Raw genomic sequence first — 21488 nt, 5'->3', positions numbered from 1 at the left:
GACATTATGCTAAGTGAAATAAGCCCGTCACAAAAGGAGAAATACTGTGTGATTCCACTTCTGTGAGGCATCTAAAGTAGTCACATTCATAGACGCAGAAGGCAGAATGTGTTTGCCAGGGGCCGAGGGGAAGAGGGTCCAGGGAGTTACTGTTTTATGGGTACAGAGTTTCAGCTTTGAAAGATGCAAAAAGCTTTGGAGATGGGTGGTGATGGCTGCACACAGTGGGAAGGAACCTAATGCCACTAAACTATACACTTAAAATGGCTAAAACGGTGAATGTTACGTGTATTTTACCGCATGTCTAAAAGAACTGTTTTAAATGAAGTTTGTAAGAATTCAGTGAGTAAAAATGACTCATGAAATAACTTAAGAATAGCTGGGCAGGTATCCTTATATTTTCTATCACCGTATGTGTTATTTCTTCTATTTAACTCTCATGTAGTGTTCCCACACTTCAGACTTCACATATAGTAATCTATTTGACCCTCATGGTAACCCTAGGAGTAGGTGCTATTCTATCCAAACAAGAAAACCAGCCTATTCTATTTAGTTCAGTTCACCAACATTTGTATTCACTAAATAGATCTATCAAATGTTATTGAAGTTTACTTGAGCTTTGCTGAACTTCTCATGTTGATAAAGCTAAGATAATTAGAACTGGTTTTGTCTTTGGAGGGGGATAGACAGAACTCAGCCAGTAAACATGACATGAAAATCATGTAATGACAAAAATCGTTTTCTGATCATTTTGCAAAAGTTTAGATCCTCTCAAATCCTTGGTGTAGTTAAGTGCTTTCATTTAAAGAAACTGATTACAATATTCATTATCATGTGTGTATAATATGTATATAAAATAAAAAAATTGATATTATTATTCTTTACACCTATAAAAACAATCAGTATTAGAAGGTACTTTGAATAGATACCAAATCAGCTTTGAACATCTTCAGCATTAAATTTTTATTTTCCAGAACGTAGACTGTGCCTTGTTATTGTTAGAGAGATTCCATCAGTGGATACCAACTGCTAATAAGGCTTTTAATGTGCACATTGAACTTTAAAGCACCTTTTCAGCTTTGGATCTTGATATGAGCTTTATGAATAATTAGTCTTATCATCACATTACATGGCATTGTTCTAAATTGTAAACTCTCGGGTACTCCCACCGGTGGCCAGTTAGACAGTATTTCCACTCAACAGGTGTCAAAATAAGGCAAGTAGAAAGGAGAACGGCCTGCTGAGACTGCCCAGCAAGGAGGACAGGAGTGGAAAGTATGGGCAACTCTCCAGGAATGTGAAAGAGGATGCCAATGGTCATGGGTCTCTCAGACCAAAGATTAGAGATTCCTACAGAGACAGTCATCATGTCTTCCGTAAAAGGAGTGTCACGAACTTAAGGGAAACAACCTAGCAAAAGTCCTAGGTGCTCTGTATGAGACACAATTTGCTCTGGGAATCCAAACCCAAAAGCCCTCGTATGGACCCAAAGTTTCCAGTTCCAAAAGGGAAAAAAAAAAGCATACAAACAACCTGGCTAATTACCAAAACTATCTCCATGAGATGTTCTATTCTTATGGTCCAGCCACAGAGAAGGATTACTGAGAAAAATGGAATTATATAAGTTTCATGAGTAAAGCTAGATTTCATACTCACCTTGTGGACAGCATCACCTCTAAGTGGGATGGATATTTCAGAGAGATACAGCAAACTCCGGGTGTTCTCATTTTTATTTTTGGTAACATAGAATTTGTGTTGAGCTTTGACAAAAGGGCCAGGCAAGCGTAATGTGGCTTCTTTGTTTACAGACTGTGGATTGAACGTACACAAACAGTGTTCCAAGCATGTTCCCAATGACTGCCAACCTGATCTCAAGAGGATCAAGAAGGTGTACTGCTGTGACCTGACAACACTCGTGAAGGCTCACAACATGCAGAGACCCATGGTGGTTGACATATGCATTCGGGAAATTGAAGCAAGAGGTTTGGAAAAAACACACCTGCTTCTTATAGTGATTTTATTTTTACTGTTGTCAAGGAGACTTCCTTATAATTGTTCAATTGACTCTCCAGTACTGATCTTGGGGAAATGGTCTGCCCGGGCCCATGCATGCGTGCACACGTGCCAAATCCAACCAATGACATCCATTTCTGTGTCATACATAAATCATGCATGTATGCACTTAACACACACTTGCTAAGCATTTATCACGGGCTACACACTGGGGATGTAAAAGTCACACCTTCAGGAAATTCATAGCATAATGTGCAGAATCGGGGGTTGGGGGCAAATAAATAAATGCTGTGAGTACATATACTCAAAACACTATTAAAAACAAAACCACGGAGTCACAGAGGAAAACATTTTAATCTTATCTGAGGAGAGTTCAGAAAGGGTTTATGGCAGAGGTGAGGTTTGAATCGAGTCTTTGAAAGTGCTTCTATTAAATAAGTAAAGAAATTTTGGGTCAACACATATATTTTCTACCATATAGAAATTCACTCCTGGTATTGGTTCTGTTTATTTCAAAGAGGAGAGTTAAAAAATTGAAAAGATCTGTTCACTGAAAATGGAGAAGGCAAGGAAGAGAGAAACATTTCAAAGAAGAGATTCTTTTTGTTATGCTTGAGTCATCTTTCCTTTATTTCCTTTATTCCTTTATGCTTCGGCCACTTATCACTATCAAAATGTTCAGTGATATGGTGGATAGAGCCTGGTTAGGGAGAACTGGATTGTTGGATGTAATTTGGATGATTGGAAAGGCTTTTACCATTGTTGCCATGTATTTACCCTGCTATAGTTGGTATCCATCATTGTGTCCAAATTGGCTTAATATACTCTACAGGTATGTATGCATTCGCCAACCATCCCATTCTTTCCAAAACAAAGCAAAGGAGGGTATTGTAACTTGTTATCCCAAAGCTTTTAGAGATAGGAAATTATTCCCTCTTCCATACAGGATGAAAACGATAGCTATTCTGTTCCCTTAAGACTTGCTCATTTCATCTCAAATTGTAAGAAATGCCTCCTGCCTTTTGACTGCCGTGTCTGTCAGAGTTGAATGGGCGCTTTGGAATCTGGTGAAGCTGTTGATGCAGGGGCTGAGCTGAGTACGAGTTGAGGGGGGTGCCCTGACTCTGGACGAGTGGCTGGGAAGAGCAGCCCTGGGTCCTGCTGTTTAGAGGACTCCGCGACCCCAAAGGGTCAGATCATCAGCCTCTCCAGAGCCGGCAATCAGGACTTACGCTTCTCTGAAGAAGCTGGGATCATCCCATAGGGATCGTCATCAGAGACTACTAATAATTTGGGCAAAGTTACTACCACATCAGGTGTCTAATGTGTCCACGGGGAGCACAGCACTAAGCAAGTCTAGTACAAGAGCTAGAACAGCACAAGTGAGGAATTTATACGGAAGTCACAGCAAAGGGACTGGAGCTACAGGCATTAGGGGCCTGTGCATGTGAGCAGAACCAGAGGATGGGCTGGAAGAAATTCACGTGGTGCTGCCATTCCCAGCTTCAGTGCCACCACTGCCAACATCTTACCCTGTCTTCCACCCATAGCAAACTTCTCGTTGTTCTCCAGATGCTTCTACCGCCACTTGTTTCTGCATGATATGGCAGAGTGAAAAGATCATGAACTTGAAGTTAGATTCCCAACCCCTTCTCATATTAGTTATAGTATGACCTTGGGCAAGTTACTTACTCCATTTGAATATCTATTTTCTCATCTTTAAAGTAACAGAATCAGTTGTACCTCCTAAGGTAGTTACGAGGGTTAAAATGAGTTAATCCATATAAGTGACCTAGTACAGGGCCCAACATAATAGGACTCAACTGTGTTGTTTCTTTTGGTTTTTTCTTGGAACTCCCCTAACTCCACCTCCAAATCTGTGTGTCTACCCAATGTACTTAACCCATAGCTTTCAATGCTGTCACAGAGACTCCAAATAATAGTGTCTTCAAAAAGCTAGAAATCTCTCTCTCCGGCAGCTGCCCAGGAACAGGCACCCAGGCCCTGCAAGCTGTTGCTCTGTCATCCTTGAGTGCTGCCCTCACCTGCATGGTCCCAGATGGTTATCACCGTCTCATCTGCATTCCAGCCAACAGCAAAAGGGCATACCCTTTCTCTTCAAGTCCATGACCCAGGCACTATACACATCACTTCTGCTCTCTTCACACTGGCCAGGAGTTAACGGCCCCTGCGATGGATGTTGTTCTAAAAACCAAGGGTTTTTATCACAACAGAGGAAGTGGAGAACTAGTATTGGACGGGGAGCTGGCAGCCTCTGCTAACTCTGGCAAACTCCAGCCTGTCCTTCCTGATGTCCTTTAAAGATAGCTCCTCAGTAAGACCTTCTCCATGGCCTATTCTATCAAAAGGCAGTGTTAGTGTCCACTGCACCGTGCTCCCCTGTGCCGCTGTGTCCTTGCCGCTGTTGCCGTGCAGGTTACAACTGGACTGGAGCATGCTTACATGCACCACCAACTAGAACAGGATGACATCGGGCCTCATCTATGGGCCAATTCATTTGATCGGTAGTGGCATCCTAGACAACTGTCCTGAGACGAATTCTGAAACTGAGCGGGGCTCAGTAGGAGAAAAAGCTGAGGTCAATTAAGAATGTCTCCTCTGGTCACAGGAGAGAGGAGGGGTAGTATGTATGCCATGCATTTGTTGTCTCTGATGCAGACCCGATGTCAGCCCTTACATATGGCAGATAGTACATGTGAAAAACAGAAATGCATGTCAGTTATCAGGAGTTTGACAGAGCAGCAGCAGTAGAAGCTATTTATTTGCTTATTTATTATTGCTGTAGCTATAGTTTGATAGCAGCTAGTTTTTGACATAAAAGGTCTGAAATCTTGTCCTCTGTCCCTTCTGATACTTTGGAAATACCTTAACAAATCAATGAGATCTAGGAGCAGAACCCACATCTTTTTTCTTAGACTAAATATACAGCGATCAAGTTTCCAGAATCATTCAACAGAATTTTGTTTTCCTGCATCCGTTTGTATGATCATTTATTTGAAGGTATACCACTTAAATCAATCATATGTAGTTAAACATTTAACATATTGTCACGTTTATGATGAAACATATAAGGCTATAAAATCTGGATAGTTCCAGTAAAGTCAGGATAATATGTACCACACACATGCATACTTGTATTGGGTACCTAGTACACGCTACATGCAGTATGGCATATGGATTGAGATGCTGCTGCGAGGAAAGCAGTTTGCCGCAGTGAAATCACATCCAGCTGTCAGATGAACAAAGGAAGCAGCAGACCACGGTTGATGAGAATCTTGACCATGGGTTCACTTTGCAAAGCCAGGCAGGAGGAATACCAGATTGCTGAGGTCTCCACTGCCACGCAAGCAAATGAAGACAGACTTGCACAGAAACCGAGATGGACAAGTTCAAGTTCTGACGTGACAGTATGTAATATATAAGAGCACTGACTATATTTGCTCATTTCCTGATAGCACGCAGTGTAGATAGGAAATCAGATTCTCTTTTAGATGTTTTAGGAAGCTAAAGTTAAAATCTGTCTGTCCCTTTTTTTTTAACAGGATTAAAGTCAGAAGGGCTTTATAGAGTGTCCGGGTTTACTGAACACATCGAAGATGTCAAAATGGCATTTGACAGAGGTAGGCTTGCACGTTCTTGAGTGCCAAATGATTTATCCTTAGCATCCTCTCTTTTGGAACCAGATTTTACTCATAATGGAAATGGGTTTTTAGAGCTACTGAGAGCTATTCCTTAGGAAGCCAAGGAGTAACGGTTCACAAATATCATAATTCTCTGCTTCTCTGGGGAAAGTGTTTTTTTAAAAGTCGTGGACAGTTGACCATATGGAGAAGTGAGTTTAAAATACTACTTGAAAATGATCAGACAGCATTTGGTGCCATTAAGGTTCTTGACTTGGTTGCCCAACATTTATGGTCAGTTCACATGGCACCAGGGTACCTTCTGCATCCTCCGTCTCAGATCCCTTTAATTTCTTCTCCCAGAGCGCCAAAGAAGAGAGCATAGGGATGGGGGTACCCCTGGCACTGAAGTCGGGGAAGTTTAGGAGGTAACTCCTTTTGTTCTTTGTGACTGTGCCATACGTCCTCTAGGCCATATTCTTTCTTAGGTCAGATACCATGAGCCAACTTGGGAACTTACTAAAAATACAGATCACCAGGCCCCCCCCGGGGACTCATTCAGGAAGCTGAGTGAGCCCAAGAATCTGTATATCTGTTGAATGGTCCAAATACTTCTGGTACAGCCAATCAGAGATGGAACGTCTAGCCCGCTAGCTAGGACCTGCACTCTGTAGAGTAGTAGACAAGGTCTCTGATGATCTAGCTGCCCTATCTGTCCAGGCTCATAGCCAGTTCCTCCTGTCTGTATACTCTGTACCCCAGCAATACTGAAATACACCCTACCTCTTTTCATGAACAAGCACCTGGGCTCACGTTGCTCTGTCCATCCAGGATGTGTTCACATCTCTGCCTGGCAAGCACTTACCTATTCATCAGGTGTCAGCTCAAGTCTTTCCTTTGTCACGGCTCCTCCCCAACCTCCCCAAGCTGACCTAAGAATTCCATTTCCTTTTCCTCTGCCCGCCCCCTTGTTTCCACATGTCTCCAGCACAGCAGTCTTCTTATTTCCTTGTAATTGTTGAGTTGCAGGCCTGATTCCCAGTCTAACTAGAGTTATATTTGAAGGGAGTACGGTTGGCCTTCTGTATCTGCAGGTTCCATATCCGTAGATTCAACCAATCATGGATCCAAAATATTTTTTTGAATTCCAGAAAGTTCCAAAAAGCAGAACTTGAACTTGCCACATGCTGGCAAGTCTTTATGTAGCATTTACATTGTATTAGGTATTGTAAGTAATCTAGAGATGATTTAAAGTATACTGGAGGATATGCATAGGTTATATGCACATACGAAGCCATTTTACATCAGAGACTTGAGCATCCTTGGATTATGGTGTCCACACAGTGGGAAGTTCCTGGAACCAATCCCCCTTGGATACTGAGGGACCAACCGTATGTCTTTTCTTCTTTGATGCACTAGGGCTTAATAGTGCCTGGCACATGGTAGACTCTCAAATATTTGTCAAGTACATAAATAAGGGGATCAGATGGCATTATCTGCTACACTCTTATTGTTTTCTGTACATTAGGAGCTTTTTTAATCCTCAGAACCAAATTTGCTGAGGCATTTGTTCTTTCAATTCTCTGTATAAAGGAAAATGCTAATAATCCCTATATGATTGAAACATGTTTCTATCCAAAAAGTTTTACAGACTGCAACAATTAAATTGGACTGGTATTTACTAATGGTAAAACAGAAAGTCAAAAAATGTCTTCAGAATGATTGTAAAAACAGTAAGAAATATAACATTACCTATACATGAGGGAAGGTTAAAGTTTCCCAGATTAAAGTCCTGGGGACTAGGGGAGAAATAATCAAGTGAAAAGAAACTTCAGTAAGCCTGAAAGAGATATTAGAAACTGAAGATATTCAACCATTATTTTCTGTATGTGATCTTCAAATCCAAGTCCAAAGAATACTAAATAAGAGATTCTTGATTTTTTTTACTTCAAATTAGATTGTTATTCTATTATGAACCTTTGTGTCTAGAATATAAATTACTGTGCTAGATTTCTATTTAGCAAATTACTAGGGGCTGGGACCCAAAGAACTATTTTAAGTCTATTTCACTACTTTTTTGGCTGCACTTACCCTAGGACCCAAAATCCCTCTCACCAAACTTCTTTTGTTACTTCCTGCATCTCAGTGTTATTAGAAGCCAAAGTAGTCAGCTGAAACTTGTAAAGGAGCATTCATTGTTGGATCTTTTTTTTCTTTCTGGGCATGCTTTAACTTGGTGAAATAAGGTCCTAATTAGGAATTGGATCATTGATTGTTTTTCAGATGGTGAAAAGGCCGATATATCTGCCAACATCTATCCAGACATAAACATCATCACTGGAGCCCTTAAACTGTATTTCAGAGACTTACCCATTCCTGTCATCACCTATGATACCTATTCCAGATTTATAGAAGCAGCAAGTAAGTATGGAGAACTAATTTTTTAATGGCACCAAAGTTTTAAGTGCAATGCTTTTGACTTCAAGAAAATTAAAACTCAGACCTGATTAAATTATTGCATGAGGATTTGCTTTGCCAAGCGAGAGCACAGTGGTACAGTTAAAAGAAAACCAGGCATACTTCACCAGCTGAGTTGACCCAGTACTAAGCCAGCTCTACTCGGCTGAAGCTAGGTGCCAGGCAGTTCTGTCTCTCCCCATCGTTTCTCCTATGCTGGGAACCAGCACAGTCAGGCTTACTCTTATATGTTGAAAGCAGAATGTTTCTGCAGCAAACAATCAGATGTTCTTCAATGAGGACTGTATAGATTAACTACTTTCATCTATTAGGCAGAATCCCATTGCTAATCAATTAAAGTCATACCCCAAGTTTTGCACATTGATGCTGTTCAAAATTAGTAATAGGCCCAGAATATACTGTGTCACCTACTGTACTAGGAACTCTCACCAATATCTTCTTGTTTAATCTTCCCATCTACCTGATGAATCACGTACTCTAATCCCGTTGTACAGAGGAGGAAAGCTAGGCTTGGAGAGCCGAGCTCACAGGTCCAGGGATGGCACGTCAGCATTGGACTTCCATCAGTCCATAGCTGCTCATTCAGGGTTTGGCACTTGGGTCACCACCGTCAGGAGAGAGAACCATAGTGTGTATATGTGTGTCGGGGTGTGGGGGGAATTGCACTACACTTTGTCCAGGAGCACAGTGAGGAAGGGGAGATTTAGGTGCTAGAATGAATGACGTAGAAGTCAAGCACACCTCAAGGAACTTTTTATTAAAAAAATATATAACCTTTAAAGATATGTGTTGCTAAATATAATAACAAGATGCCTGATGGGGAGAGATGTGGTCAGGCTGGGATTAGTGCAAGGTGTACTTTCCAGATGAGCTGTGGCCCTACTCCCTGGTGAGAGCATTCTTTCCTGGGTCCTGGTGGTCTTGGGGGAGAAGGTTCTGGCAGCAGGGTGCCCTCTGCCCCAGGAGGAGTGACCAGGGGAGCTTTCTTTGAGTGGCTGCCAATACCTATCCGAGTCCTAAAAGGCAGAAGCATGCATGCTTCCTCCCATTGTTAATATACCTACTATCTACTTCCTAACCTGGACGGCACACTGGGCTTAACCGTGCCAACATTCTGGTGAAAAGTGCCATCAGTGCAGACTGAGTTGGCTGGCTCACCTGTCAGTGCCCTTGCATTGTAGAGTGTATTCCGTCATGGAAGGCTGCCACGGAAGGAGCTGGTAGACAACTTCAAGAGAACACTCCCAAGTGTGGTCCAATTTAAACTAAAGCTGGGGATAGTGAGTTTTCTAGCAAATCCAGTGTTCAGAAGATGGGCAAAACACAGTCGGTGCATGTGCCACCAGCAAGCATCTACAGGGCTGCAGGTTTCTGGAGGGCAAGGACCGTAGGCAGCCTCCTGCCACACGGCCAGTGGACGTTCAACACTCACGTGGTTCCCAGCCTCAAACCCTTTTCTGGAATACGGCAAGACACAGAACACATTGATTACTTTAAGTGAAACGTTAGTAGACTGCCCCTTTTTCTGCAACCTGAACAAACCAAACTTCTTGTTACTTCCCTGAAAACTTTAATGTTTCAACACTGCACGAATATTCATTACGTGTGATCTTCACAGAAATCTCCAGTGCGGATGAGAGGCTGGAAGCGGTCCACGAAGTGCTGATGCTGCTTCCTCCTGCCCACTATGAGACCCTCCGGTACCTGATGATCCACCTAAAGAAGTAAGTTCACACCTCCTCGGCGCTGCTTCTGCAGTCCCTCCCTGCCCTGGGCAGTTAACGCATCAGGAAAAGTTCACAGCCTCCCCAACCCGCTGAACAGACCGACCGCCCTTCAGAGTGAATTAGGCCGCCTTCTCCAGTCCAGCCCCATTCATAACTGCCAGCCACTCACTCTGTGGCAGGGGCTCCGTGCACTTTAGATGTGTTATCTCTATGAGGGGGGTACTGTTAGATGATATTGCTGAAACCTGGGGAGGTTCAATAAGTGACGCAAAGAGATGCAGTAAAGCCAGGACTGAAACCCGGTCTGAGCCATGGCCCTTACTGTGTCTTAACCATTTGCCTGCACTGCCTCCGCCTCTGCATCTTCCTCCCACACCAGCCTTGTGCTCTGTGTTCTGTTCGTCCTCCTGCTTACGAGAGTCCCAGATTCCTGAGGCTGCCTTCGTTCTGGACAAGCACATTCCCACTCTGATCTCTTGTTTTACTTGACATGTTAATTATCTATCACTGAGGGACAAATTGCCGCCAAACTTAGTGGCTTAAAACAATAACCATTTGTTATCGCGCAGTCTCTGTGATCAGGAATCCAGGTGGCTTCGCTGGGTGCCTCTGGTTCAAGGTTTCTGATGAGGTTGCAGTCAAACTGACAGCCAGGCTACAACCTCCTCTGAGGCTTGAGTCGGGGAGCATCCACTTCCAAGGTCAGTCACATGGTGTTTGGCAGGATTCAGTTCTTCAGTGGCTATTAGACTGCAGGCCTCTCTTGCTGACTGTTCTCTGGAGGCCACCCTCAGTTCCCTGTCCTACGGGTCTCCCCATAGGCAGCTCACCCAAATGGCAGCTGGCCGCCCTTACAGCAAACAAGCGCGAGCACCCAAGATGAGAGATAGTCTTTCTGTAACCTAATCTCAGAATTGATATCCAGTTGCTTTTGCTATACCCTATGTGCTAGAAGCAAGTCACTAGGTCTAGCCCGTGCTCTAGGGGAAGGGGTTACAAGGGTATGAATTCCAGGAGGCAGGGATCACTGGGAACCATCTCAGAGGGTGCCTGCCACAGAGGGCTGCACACCGGGTTATCTGTGTGAGAGCACGCGAGACAGATGGAGATGGGTGTTCACAGGATACTAAGTCTCTGGTTCCAGACTCTTACCTAAACCATCGATCTCTTTCCTTCACTGTACTTGTATAGTGAGGTCAATCAGTTGGTCTTTGAGACGTTGGAAGGATCAGGGTGCTTCTGTGTGCCTTCCTCTGTGTTTCTGGAAGTTACATGGCAACAGCCCATTCTTAGATTTAAAAAAAAAAATTGTCTATACCAACTTACAGATCCATTCAGTAAGTGAAAGGAAGCAAGTGGAGAACACTGTAGAAACACTAAGGTATTGAGGTTTTAACACTTCTACCTTTAAAACATATAAACTCTTGCTCATATTCAACGTGATCAGGGGTGTAACATGTAGCTTAGAAGAGTCCCATTTTGACTAATTTATTTTTTTAAATTTATTTATTTTTGGCTGCATTGGGTCTTTGTTGCTGCACGTGGGCTTTCTCCAGTTGCGGAGAACGGGGGCCACTCTTCATGGCGGTCTGCGGGCTTCTCATTGCAGTGGCTTCTCTTGTTGCGGAGCACAGGGTGTAGGCGTGTGGGCTTCAGTAGTTGTGGCACGTGGGCTCAGTAGTTGTGACTCGTGGGCTCTAGAGCTCAGGCTCAGTAGTTGTGGTGCACGGGCTTAGTTGCTCCGTGGCATGTGGGATCTTCCCGGACCAGGGATTGAACCCATGATCCCTGCATTGGCAGGTGGATTCTTAACCACTGCACCACCAGGGAAGTCCCTGATTAACTTATTGAATTTAAGAGTACAAGTAATTTTGGGATTAAAAAAAGACTTGTATGACAGCGTGGCTTTTAAATAGCTCTAAGTTATTTCTTTCAGTGCCCAACTGTTAACACTTTGGAAGGCAAAGTATCATTATCAGGAGAAATGCTGACGTGCCAGTTGAATCTTAAATGCCAATTATTTAGTATTTTTACTATGGTGGGTTTGCTAGCCATCTTGATTGGTCAGGTGTGGTGCCTGATGTAGTGGGGACATATGAGCACGTTGAAAATGAAGTATGACTTCTTTCTTACCTCCCTCTTAACTTTGCAAGGTGAAGGTAATGCAAACTGAATTACCCTTCCTAAAATAATACTAAATGGCTAGTCTTAATTAGCTTCAAGAGAATAAACACAAAGGGATGGCTTTCTGTGCAAAACCTAAACATATGTTAATCCTATTTTGCTCTTCTTTGGAGAATGTAATCCCTTTTAGATCTGTTAGAAACATCCTAAAACCTAAACCCTTAAACCAAAATATCAGAGAGATCATAGTTTTATTCTACTTAGAAGGTATTAAGCCAACTTTGGAGTTTGAACTTCATCTTTTAAAGGCTTTGCAGTTCTTGAGCATGGATGTTTAAATGATGATTTTTTTTTAAATAATATTTATTGTAGCTTTTTTTAACATCTTTATTGGAGTATAATTGCTTTACAATGGTGTGTTAGTTTCTGCTCTATAACAAAGTGAATCAGTTATACATATACATTATGTTCCCATATCTCTTCCCTCTTGCGTCTCCCTCCCTCCCACCCTCCCTATCCCACCCCTCTAGGTGGTCACAAAGCACTGAGCTGATCTCCCTGTGCTATGCGGCTGCTTCCCACTAGCTATCTATTTTACATTTGGTAGTGTATATATGTCCATGCCACTATCTCACTTTGTCACAACTTACCCTTCCCCCTCCCTATATCCTTAAGTCCATTCTCTACTAGGTCTGTGTCTTTTTTTTTTTTTTTTTTTTTTTTTTTATTTATTTATGGCTGTGTTGGGCCTTCCCTGCTGCATGCGGGCTTTCTCTAGCTGTGGAGAGCAGAAGCCACTGTTCGTTGCCAGGGCATGTGGGATCTTCCCAGGCCAGGGCTTGAACCCGTGTCCCCTGCATTGGTAGGCAGACTCCCAGCCACCACGCCACCAGGGAAGTCCCAGGTCTGTGTCTTTATTCCTGTCTTACCCCTAGGTTCTTCATGACACTTTTTTCTTTTTCTTAAATTCCATATATATGTGTTAGCATACGGTATTTGTCTTTCTCTTTCTGATTTACTTCACTCTATATGACAGACTCTAGGTCCATCCACCTCATTACAAATAGCTCAATTTCGTGTCTTTTTATGGCTGAGTAATATTCCATTGTATATATGTGCCACATCTTCTTTATCCATTCATCCGATAATTGACACTTGGGTTGTTTCCATCTCCGGGCTATTGTAAATAGAGCTGCAATGAACATTTTGGTACATGACTCTTTTTGAATTATGGTTTTCTCAGGGTATATGCCCAGTAGTGGGGCTGCTGGGTCATATGGTAGTTCTACTTGTAGTTTTATAAGGAACCTCCATACTGTTCTCCACAGTGGCTGTACCAATTCACATTCCCACCAGCAGTGCAAGAGTGTTACCTTTTCTCCAAGCCCTCTCCAGCATTTATTGTTTCTAGATTTTTTGATGATGGGCATTCTGACTGCTGTGATGTGATATCTCATTGTAGTTTTGATTTGCATTTCTCTAACGATTAATGACGTTGAGCATTCTTTCATGTATTCGTTGGCAGTCTGTATATCTTCTTTGGAGAAATGTCTATTTAGGTCTTCTGCCCATTTCTGGATTGGGTTGTTTGTTTTTTTGTTATGGAGCTGCATGAGCTGCTTGTAAATCTTGGAGGTTAGTCCTTTGTCGGTTGCTTCATTTGCAAATATTTTCTCCCATTATGAGGGTTGCCTTTTGGTCTTTTTTATGGTTTCCTTTGCTGTGCAAAAGCTTTGAAGTTTCATTAGGTCCCGTTTGTTTATTTTTGTTTTTTTTTCCATTTCTCTAGGAGGTGGGTCAAAAAGGATCTTGCTGTGATTTATGTCAAAGAGTGTTCTTCCTGTGTTTTCCTCTAAGAGTTTCATAGTTTCTGGCCTTACATTTAGGTCTTTATTCCATTTTGAGCTTATTTTTGTGTATGGTGTTAGGGAGTGATCTAATCTCATACTTTTACATTTACCTGTCCAGTTTTCCCAGCACCACTTATTGAAGAGGCTGTCCTTTCTCCACTGTACAGTCCTGCCTCCTTTATCAAAGAGAAGGTGACCATATGTGCATGGGTTTATCTCTGGGCTTTCTGTCCTGTTCCATTGATCCATATTTCTGTTTTTGTGCCAGTACCATACTGTCTTGATTACTGTATCTTTGTAGTATAGTCTGAAGTCAGGGAGCCTGATTCCTCCAGCTCCATTTTTCGTTCTGAAGATTGCTTTGGCTATTCGGGGTCTTTTGTGTTTCCATACAAATTGTGAAATTTTTTGTTCTAGCTCTGTGAAAAATGCCAGTGGTAGTTTGATAGGGATTGCATTGAATCTGTAGATTGCTTTGGGTAGTAGTCATTTTCACAATGTTGATTCTTCCAATCCAAGAACATGGTATATCTCTCCATCTATTTGTGTCATCTTTAATTTCTTTCATCAGTGTCTTATAATTTTCTGCATACAGGTCTTTTGTCTCCATAGGTAGGTTTATTCCTAGATATTTTATTCTTTTTGTTGCAATGGTAAATGGGAGTGTTTTCTTGATTTCACTTTCAGATTTTTCATCATTAGTGTATAGGAATGCCAGAGATTTCTGTGCATTAATTTTGTATCCTGCTACTTTACCAAATTCATTGATTAGCTCTAGTAGTTTTCTGGTAGCCTCTTTAGGATTCTCTATGTATAGTATCATGTCATCTGCTAACAGTGACAGCTTTACTTCTTCTTTTCCGATTTGGATTCCTTTTATTTCTTTTTCTTCTCTGATTGCTGTGGCTAAAACTTCCAAAACTACACTGAATAAGAGTGGTGAGAGTGGGCAATTTGTGATCTTAGTGATGTCCACTGATCTTAGTGGAAATGCTTTCAGTTTTTCACCATTGAGGACGATGTTGGCTGTGGGTTTGTCATATATGGCCTTTATTATGTTGAGGAAAGTTCCCTCTATGCCTACTTTCTGCAGGGTTTTTATCATAAATGGGTGTTGAATTTTGTCGAAAGCTTTCTCTACATCTATTGAGATGACCATATGGTTTTTCTCCTTCAGTTTGTTAATATGGTGTATCACGTTGATTGATTTGTGTATATTGAAGAATCCTTGCATTCCTGGAATAAACCCCACTTGATCATGGTGTATGATCCGTTTAATGTGCTGTTGGATTCTGTTTGCTAGTATTTTGTTGAGGATTTTTGCATCTATGTTCATCAGTGATATTGGCCTGTAGTTTCCTTTCTTTGTGACATCCTTGTCTGGTTTTGGTATCAAGGTGACGGTGGCCTCGTAGAATGAGTTTGGGAGTGTTGCTCCCTCTGCTATATTTTGCAAGAGTTTGAGAAGGATAGGTGTTAGCTCTTCTCTAAATGTTTGATAGAATTCGCCTGTGAAGCCATCTGGTCCTGGCTTTTGTTTGTTGGAAGATTTTTAATCACAGTTTCAATTTCAGTGCTTGTGATTGGTCTGTTCATATTTTCTATTTCTTCCTGATTCAGTCTTGGCAGGTTGTGCATTTCTAAGAATTTGTCCATTTCTTCCAGGCTGTCCTTTTTATTGGCATAGAGTTGCTTGTAGTAATCTCTCATGATCTTTTGTATTTCTGCAGTGTCAGTTGTTACTTCTCCTTTTTCATTTCTAATTCTATTGATTTGAGTCTTCTCCCTTTTTTTCTTGATGAGTCTGGCTAATGGTTTATCAATTTTGTTTATCTTCTCAAAGAATCAGCTTTTAGTTTTATTGATCTTTGCTATTGTTTCCTTCATTCCTTTTCATTTCTGATCTGATCTTTATGATTTCTTTCCTTTTGCCAACTTTGGGGGTTTTTTGTTCTTCTTTCTCTAATTGCTTTAGGTGCAAGGTTACGTTGTTTATTCGATATGTTTCCTGTTTCTTAAGGTAAGATTGTATTGCTATAAACTTCCCTCTTAGAACTGCTTTTGCTGCATCCCATAGGTTTTGGGTCATCGTGTCTCCATTGTCATTTGTTTCTAGGTATTTTTTGATTTTCTCTTTGATTTCTTCAGTGATCACTTCGTTATTAAGTAGTGTATTGTTTAGCCTCCATGTGTTTGTATTTTTTACAGATCTTTTCCTGTAATTTGTATCTAGTCTCATAGCGTTGTGGTTGGAAAAGATACTTGATACAATTTTGAATTTCTTAAATTTACCAAGGCTCGATGTGTGACCCAAGATATGATCTATCCTGGAGAATGTTCCATGAGCACTTGAGAAAAATGTGTATTCTGTTGTTTCTGGATGGAATGTCCTGTAAATATCAATTAAGTCCATCTTGTTTAATGTATCATTTAAAGCTTGTGTTTCCTTATTTATTTTCATTTTGGATGATCTGTCCATTGGTGAAAGTGGGGTATTAAAGTCCCCTACTATGAATGTGTTACTGTCGATTTCCCCTTTTATGGCTGTTAGTATTTGCCTTATGTATTGAGGTGCTCCTATGTTGGGTGCATAAATATTTACAATTGTTGTGTCTTCTTCTTGGACCGATCCCTTGATCATTATGTAGTGTCCTTCATTGTCTCTTGTAATAGTCTTTATTTTAAAGTCTATTTTGTCTGATATGAGAATTGCTACTCCAGCTTTCTTTTGGTTTCCATTTGCATGAAATATCTTTTTCCATCCCCTTACTTTCAGTCTGTATGTGTCTCTTGGTCTGAAGTGGGTCTCTTGTAGACAGCAAATATATGGGTCTTGTTTTTGTATCCATTCAGCCAATCTGTGTCTTTTGGTGGGAGCATTTAGTCCATTTACATTTAAGGTAATTATCGATATGTATGTTCCTATTCCCATTTTCTTAATTGTTTTGGGTTCGTTATTGTAGGTCTTTTCCTTCTCTCGTGTTTCTTGCCTAGAGAAGTTCCTTTAGCAGTTGTTGTAGAGCTGGTTTGGCAGTGCTGAACTCTCTCAGCTTTTGCTCATCTGTAAAGCTTTTAATTTCTCCATCAAATCTGAATGAGATCCTTGCTGGGTAGAGTAATCTTGGTTGCAGGTTTTTCTCCTTCATCACTTTAAATATGTCCTGCCAGTCCCTTCTGGCTTGCAGAGTTTCTGCTGAAAGATCAGCTGTTAACCTAATGGGGATTCCCTTGTGTGTTATTTGTTGTTTTTCCCTTGCTGCTTTTAATATGTTTTCTTTGTATTTAATTTTTGACAGTTTGATTAATATGTGTCTTGGCGTGTTTCTCCTTGGATTTATTCTGTATGGGACTCTCTGTGCTTCCTGGACTTGATTAACTATTTCCTTTCCCATATTAGGGAAGTTTTCAAGTATAAACTCTTCAAATATTTTCTCAGTCCCTTTCTTTTTCTCTTCTTCTTCTGGAACCCCTATAATTCAAATGTTGGTGTGTTTAATGTTGTCCCAGAGGTCTCTGAGACTGTCCTCAGTTCTTTTCATTCTTTTTTCTTTATTCTGCTCTGCAGTAGTTATTTCCACTATTTTATCTTCCAGGTCATCTTATCCATTCTTCTGCCTCAGTTATTCTGCTATTGATCCTATCTAGAGTATTTTTCATTTCATTTATTGTGTTGTTCCTCATTGTTTGTTTCATCTTTAGTTCTTCTAGATCCTTGTTAAATGTTTCTTGCATTTTGTCTATTCTATTTCCAAGATTTTGGATCATCTTTACTATCATTATTCTGAATTCTTTTTCAGGTAGACTGCCTATTTTCTCTTCATTTGTTAGGTCTGGTGGGTTTTTATCTTGCTCCTTTATATGCTGTGTGTTTTTCTGTCTTCTCATTTTGCTTATCTTCCTGTGTTTGGGATCTCCTTTTTGCAGGCTGCAGGTTCTTAGTTCCCTTTGTTTTTGGCGTCTATCCCCAGTGGCTAAGGTTGGTTCAGTGGGTTGTGTAGGCTTCCTGGTGGAGGGAACTAGTGCCTGTGTTCTGGCAGATGAGGCTGGATGTTGTCTTTCTGGTTGGCAGGTCCACGTCTGGTGGTGTGTTTTGGGTTGTCTGTGGACTTACTATGATTTTAGGCAGCCTCTCTGCTAATGGGTGTGGTTGTGTTCCTGTCTTGCTAGTTGTTTGGCATAGGGTGTCCAGCACTGTAGCTTGCTACTTGTTGAGTGAAGCTGGGTGCTGGTGTTGAGATGGAGATCTCTGGGAGATTTTCGCTGTTTGATATTACGTGGAGTTGGGAGGTCTCTTGTGGACCAGTGTCCTGAAGTTGGCTCTCCCACCTCAGAGGCACAGCACTGACTCCTGGCTGCAGCACCAAGAGCCTTTCATCCACACAGCTCAGAATAAAAGGGAGAAAAAGTAAAAAGAAATAAAGAAAGAGGATAAAAGAAAATAAAATAAGGTAAAATAAAATAAAGTTAGTAAAATAAAAAAATAAGTATTAAGAAAAAAAATTTTTTTAAGTAAAAAAAAAAAAAGGACGGATAGAATGCTAGGACAAATGGTGAAAGCAAAGCTATACAGAAAAGAATCTCACACACAAGCATACACATACACACTCACAAAAAGAGGAAAAGGGGAAAAAATCATAAATCTTGCTCTCAAAGTCCACCTCCTCAATTTGGGATGATTCGTTGTCTGTTCAGGTATTCCACAGATGCAGGGTACATCAAGTTGATAGTGGAGATTTAACCCACTGCTCCTGAGGCTGCTGGGAGAGATTTCCCTTTCTCTTCTTTGTTTGCACAGCTCCTGGGGTTCAGCTTTGGATTTGGCCCCGCCTCTGCGTGTAGGTCGCCAGAGGGCATCTGTTCTTCGCTCAGACAGGACGGGGTTAAAGGAGCCGCTGATTCGGGGGCTCCGGCTCACTCAGGCCGCGGGGAGGGAGGGGTACGGAGTGCGGGGCGAGCCTGTGGTGGCAGAGGCCGGCGTGACGTTGCACCAGCCTGAGGCGCGCCGTGCGTTCTCCCGGGGAAGTTGCCCATGGATCCCGGGACCCTGGCAGTGGCAGGCTGCACAGGCTCCCCGGGAGGGGAGGTGTGGACAGTGACCTGTGCTTCCACACAGGCTTCTTGGTGGCGGCGGCAGCAGCCTTAGCGTCTCATGCCCGTCTCTGGGGTCCGCGCTGAGAGCCGCGGCTCACGCCCATCTCTGGAGCTCCTTTAAGCGGCACTCTTAATCCCCTCTCCTCGCACATCTTTTGGGAGGTCTGAGGTCTTCTGCCAGTGTTCATTAGGTGTTCTGTAGGAGTTGTTCCACGTGTAGATGTATTTCTGATGTATCTGTGGGGAGGAAGGTGATCTCCGCGTCTTACCTTTCCCCCATCTTCCCCTAGATCTTGGAGTATAGTTGATTTACAATGTTGTATTAGTTCCAGGTGTACAGCAAAGTGAATCAGTTACACATATACATCTATCCACTCTTTTTTAGATTCTTTTCCCTTACAGGTCATTACACAGTATTGAGGAGAGTTCCCTGTGCTATACAGTAGGTCCTTATTAGTTATTTTATATACAGTAGTGTGTATATGTCAATCCCTATCTCCCCATTTATCCCTCACCCCTCACTTTCCCCTGGTAACCATAAGTTTATTTTCTACATCTGTCACTCTATTTCTGTTTTGTAAATAAGTTCATTTGTACCATTTTTTTTTAGATTCCACATATAAGTGCTATCATATGATATTTGTCTTTGACTTACTTCACTCATTATGACAGTCTCTAGGTCCATCCATGTTGCTGCAAATGGCATTATTTCGTTCTTCTTTATGGCTGAGTAATATTCTGTTGTGTATATGTACCACATCTTCTTTCTCCACTCCTCTGTCAATGAACATTTAGGTTGCTTCCAGGTCTTGGCTATTATAAATAGTGCTGCAATGAACATTGGGGGTGCATGTTATCTTTTCGAATTATGGTTTTCTCCAGATATATGCCCAGGTGTGGGACTGCTGGATCATATGGTAGTTCTATATTTAGTTTTTAAGGAACTTCCATACTGTTCTCCACAGTGGCTGTACCAATTTACATTCCCACCAACAGTGCAGGAGGGTTCCCTTTTCTCCACACCCTCTCCAGCATTTATCGTTTGTAGATGTTTTGATGATGGCCATTCTGACCAGTGTGAGGTGATACCTCACTGCAGTTTTGATTTGCATTTCCCTAATGATTAGTGATGAAATGACGATTTTCAATTCCAACAATAATTACTGCTCCAGACCTCATCCTGTGGGAACTAGAAATAATATCCAACTGCTTTTCCGTTTGGCCACATTCCAGCCATTTCCCAGTCCCATGATGATGGCTTGACCTTTCTCCTCAGGCCCTAGGCCTGCCAGCAGACAGGGAATCTGCCCTCAGCTTCCTGGTTTGCCAGCATACAGACCAGTAGACAGCGACAAGAGGGAAAAAGAAGACATTCATACAAGCCTAGACTAAATCTGTATGCACTATGGGCCACCTAATAATCTACTGCCCCTTCAAACCAATATTCCCTCAATGAGAGTTCCACGTTTATTTAGTAAGGACTGATTTTATAATTTTAAAAAGTGTGTCTATACCAGATTGACTTAGTAGTTCACTTCTACTGGCTGAAGGCAATGTCAGTAGTCTAAAACTTTTTTTTAGTCAGAAAATTACCTTTTAAAAAATACTTCTGTATAATTCCAATTCTCAATTTTCTTTTGCAAATTCCCAAACCAGAGAACTTCATAATCAGTATACAGATCCACCCTCGAGTCTGTATAATGCCTCTGTGTATATGTCTGTCTTGCAGGGTGACTCTGAATGAAAAGGACAATTTCATGAACGCTGAAAATCTGGGGATCGTATTTGGGCCCACCCTGATGAGACCCCCTGAGGACAGTACCCTCACCAGCCTCCATGACATGCGGTACCAAAAGACGATCGTGCAGATTTTAATAGAAAACGAAGATGTTTTGTTTTAATCCACCAGGGAAGTGAGCTGAGTGGCCCGAGCCCCATCTAAGTCGATAAGGCTAAAGAAATAAAAACATCTTTTACACTTGATTTGTTTTCCAAACAAGTGGTGGAATTTCCTAGACCACAGAGGATCACCACGTCGGCTACTGTGTCTCATAGACACTGGCCCCCTCCACAGGAGAACAGCAAGGATGAGGGTGAGAAAAAGCCCTTGCCTGGGTCTTTGCTGTGCCTCGTATGTCTGTTTTGCTGGAAGAGTGATTAATAAATCTTTCTTTAACTTATTAAAAAACAACGTAGACCTTTAAACTTCAGTCTTATCAGTAATAAAAGGGAACTTAATTCATAGAGGTACTTGATACAGTTATACATTTTCCACTTACAAAAAGAAGACAATTCTATATGTTAAATGTTAAATGAAACTTATACTGTAAAATGTATTTTTATTTTAGCTGCAAGAATGTTACTTTATTTTAGCAAATAGAACTCAATGCAGTGCATTGATTATTACCCTGTGTACCTTGTCCTGCCTTCTTGCTGCGATCCCTGAAAAGTTTACCGTGAATGCAGTATTATCTTGACATACCTCTGTCCTTATCAGTGCTTTGCAATGAAATTTCGCCTCCCACCTCTGTCCCTGCTTTTGATAGATTTGCTGTTAAGCACTG

General features: G+C 41.6%; 1 protein-coding gene across 1 annotated transcript in view; it reads left to right on the top strand.

Moving 5' to 3' along the window:
- Window positions 1-21112, top strand: part of CHN2 (chimerin 2) — a 334206-nt gene extending 313094 nt beyond the window's left edge. Inside the window, exons 9-13 of the mRNA XM_032644024.1 lie at window positions 1809-1982; window positions 5577-5654; window positions 7938-8075; window positions 9751-9856; window positions 20654-21112. Of these exons, the coding sequence (XP_032499915.1) occupies window positions 1809-1982; window positions 5577-5654; window positions 7938-8075; window positions 9751-9856; window positions 20654-20825 (668 nt within the window). The 3' untranslated portion in view covers window positions 20826-21112. The remainder of the gene's footprint in view (window positions 1-1808; window positions 1983-5576; window positions 5655-7937; window positions 8076-9750; window positions 9857-20653) is intronic.
- Window positions 21113-21488: the final 376 nt, after the last annotated feature.

This window comes from Phocoena sinus, chromosome 9, assembly GCF_008692025.1.
Source record: "Phocoena sinus isolate mPhoSin1 chromosome 9, mPhoSin1.pri, whole genome shotgun sequence".
Taxonomy (NCBI): Eukaryota; Metazoa; Chordata; class Mammalia; order Artiodactyla; family Phocoenidae; genus Phocoena; species Phocoena sinus.
The sequence above is the reverse complement of the archived record's forward strand: the minus strand, read 5'-3'. Positions and strand labels throughout refer to the sequence as shown.